The sequence below is a fragment of the Bactrocera dorsalis genome, chromosome 2 (genome assembly GCF_023373825.1).
Source record: "Bactrocera dorsalis isolate Fly_Bdor chromosome 2, ASM2337382v1, whole genome shotgun sequence".
In the NCBI taxonomy this organism is placed as follows: Eukaryota; Metazoa; Arthropoda; class Insecta; order Diptera; family Tephritidae; genus Bactrocera; species Bactrocera dorsalis.
Genome location: NC_064304.1, coordinates 45,671,822 through 45,674,710, shown reverse-complemented (window position 1 = coordinate 45,674,710; position 2,889 = coordinate 45,671,822). Strand labels below are relative to the sequence as shown.

Genomic DNA, 2,889 nt, shown 5'->3' with positions numbered 1-2,889 from the left:
AATCTCCAGTAGAAAAGCTCTATAACTATCGACTGTCCAAATGTCGCCGAGTGATCGAGAATGCTTTTGGTCAGCTTAAAGCGCGCTTCCGTAAAATTGGAAGAGGCTTGCAAGTATCTCCTAAAAATGTTAATACTATAATTAGAGCGTGTTGCATTTTGCACAATTTTCTGAAGATTGAGAACGATGAAGTTTGTTCAGTTTGGATTCAAGACGCAGCAGAAGATGCATCAAGACATCAACCCAATCATACAACAAGATTAGGAGAAAATGATTCATCAGCGACAGCAATTAGGAATGCCATCGCAATGAGTTTCCAAAACGGTACAAAACACTTTACTTACCGCAGTAGCTATTTGTATTCCAATACATTTCCAAAATTTATATTTAGTTTGAATCCATTTTATTTTTACATTTTTTCTAAAATTAATATTCAGTTCAAATTCATTTTTATCATTTTCACATTTTTTCTAAAAATATTATTCATTTCAAATTCATTTTTTTTCATTTTCACATTATTTACATTTTTTCTAAAATTAATATTCAGTTCAAATCATTTTTATCATTTTCACATTATTTACATTTTTTCTAAAATATTTTTCATAATACCTATAAACTCTTTTGTATTATTACTTTGTTCTTCGATTGCAGTAACAACTCTCTCGGTCAATATTTTCCCGTCCTCCACCACTGTCTTCAGCAATTCGTTTTGTTCTTTTGCCACTTTTACAAGTTCACCCATATAGTTTCTCTTTTTATTTGCAGATGCCCCCGCTGCTGATGTCGAGCTGCCTGGTGGCGACATTAATGGCGAGTTCGTCAATGTCATTACTGGCGTACATACCGGTTCAGGCGACATTGGTTCTGGCTCTGGCGACATTGGTTCTGGCTCTGGCGATATTGGTTCTGGCGATCCTATAGCCATAGATGACTGGAACGAAAGTAATATTGAATTCGATATGTTTTAAATTATTTCATATATATGTTTCAAATTATTTTAATAATAAACGTGTAAAACTCAGCTTACCACAGTAAATGACTCATGTACTTCAGCTGTATTGGTTACTGTCAGTCCAATAATTTGATGGACCGCATCAAAATGTTTCCACAGCGATGGGCTGCCCCCCGAGGGTCCAACTTTTTTCCTTTCCTCTCTGCAATTTAACAAAAGTTAATAATGTTAACAAGGTTATGTGGTTAGAAAGTATACCTATATTTTTGTGTAAGGTTGCGTATTTTAATATGCACTTCTTTTGGTGTAAATTTATGTGCCATTTGCACCGATATGTCGGCATAGATGTGAAAATTACGTTTGGCACGTCGCAAATCTCCAGCTCGTTCCCGCCACAAATCTATTAGAACAACTTCGTCGCTATTTCTCCACATTGTTCTCTGTTTGTTCACCTCCATCTAAAAATATTAAAATTAGTTTTCATAAATATACTGGAACAAAACAACTTACCTTTAACGTTTTAATAATATTTTATTAATATCAATAATAAATATGAAAATAACTAACGCTTTCTTCGAATCTGTAATATAAAAATAACTATCGCTTTCTTTGAATCTGTAATATAAAAAAAAAATTACGCTTTCTTTGAATCTTTTGCTTTTTTTAATCTTCTTCCTTCTGTCAATCATCATTCACAATAGCAAAATTTTGTCATTTTTAACCAATGTTGCCTACTAAAATTTGGCAAATGCACGGAATTTTTGTGCATTACAAACTTGCATTGAGATGGGTCAAATGCGCAAATAAATGTAAATTAAGCCCGCTAATGCATACTAGAGCTGTCGTCTGTCAGGCCTATAAGGAACAAATATTTTTTATTAACTTTATCTTGATAAAGATATCCGACATCTACGTTTCTTGGAGAGGAGAAGATGTGTGCAAAGCTTCAAATATATACCCAAAAACCTGGGATAATGATTCAGACATATTGAATGAAAATCTGCGACGTTTCGCTCTTAGTGTTTTCAATTTAATACACCCTGTTCAAAGCTTAAAAATAAAGATTTTAAAGAAGAGTTAAAAAATTATTTTTAGCGAATCCCAAAATGTTCCATTACATATACAGTCATAAAGAGCCATTATCTTCAATACTGTAATGGTAGAGCACTAGTCGGCAAACATCTTGGATTCAAAACTAAAACAACTAAAAACGTTATCTTCGCCTGCGCCGAAGCTAATATACCCTTCACAGATTCGGAGATTACATTGTTACCTTAAGCAGTAATCCATGAGAAATTTCGTGAAAATATCACGTCAAATGCGAAAGTTTTCCATACAAGCTTGATTCCGATCGTTCGGTTTGTATAATAGCTATATGCTATAGTAAGCCAATCTGAATAATTTCTTCTGATGTTACATTATTTCTAGGAACAATAAATTTATTTATTCATTTATTTATTTACAACAGAGATAATTATAAATAATTAATTCACTAAGTTAAAGCGCTGGCTACTGAGGCCTTCGGCTCTTATACATATTACAATATTATATGTGTCTATAAGTATCTATCTGGCTAAATCGGTTGATCATTAAATATATCCTTTATAGGGTCTCCGACGTTTCTTTCTGGTTGTTTAAAACTTCGTGGAAAACTTAATATACCCTGTTCGGGGTATAACAATGCAACCTCGAGCGTATATGAAAATCAGTCCAGTCAAAGGGTACAAACAAGTTCTTTTTTGCAAAACACAATATGTATTGGTCATTTATACAGTGTAGATAAATTAGAAAAAAATACGTAAAAACGCCTAGTGTCCATGTTTTGTTTACGAAACTTCGAGCATAACAAGGACAAAGAATGTACGTTGCTGTAGTAGAGAGCAAAGAGAGAAAAAATTTGTTGTTTTAAGAGTCCTGCTGAAACGATGAGCTGCATG

The 2,889-nt window shown here is 33.3% G+C and overlaps 1 protein-coding gene across 1 annotated transcript; it reads right to left on the bottom strand.

Moving 5' to 3' along the window:
* Positions 1-361: 361 nt before the first annotated feature.
* Positions 362-1,571, bottom strand: LOC125776874 (uncharacterized). The gene is made up of 4 exons (XM_049450614.1): positions 1,463-1,571; positions 1,211-1,410; positions 1,028-1,154; positions 362-931 (listed from the first exon to the last, which is right to left on the bottom strand). Exons 2-4 carry the CDS (start codon positions 1,408-1,410, stop codon positions 578-580), a joined length of 681 nt encoding a protein of 226 aa, XP_049306571.1. The 5' UTR covers positions 1,463-1,571; the 3' UTR covers positions 362-577.
* Positions 1,572-2,889: the final 1,318 nt, after the last annotated feature.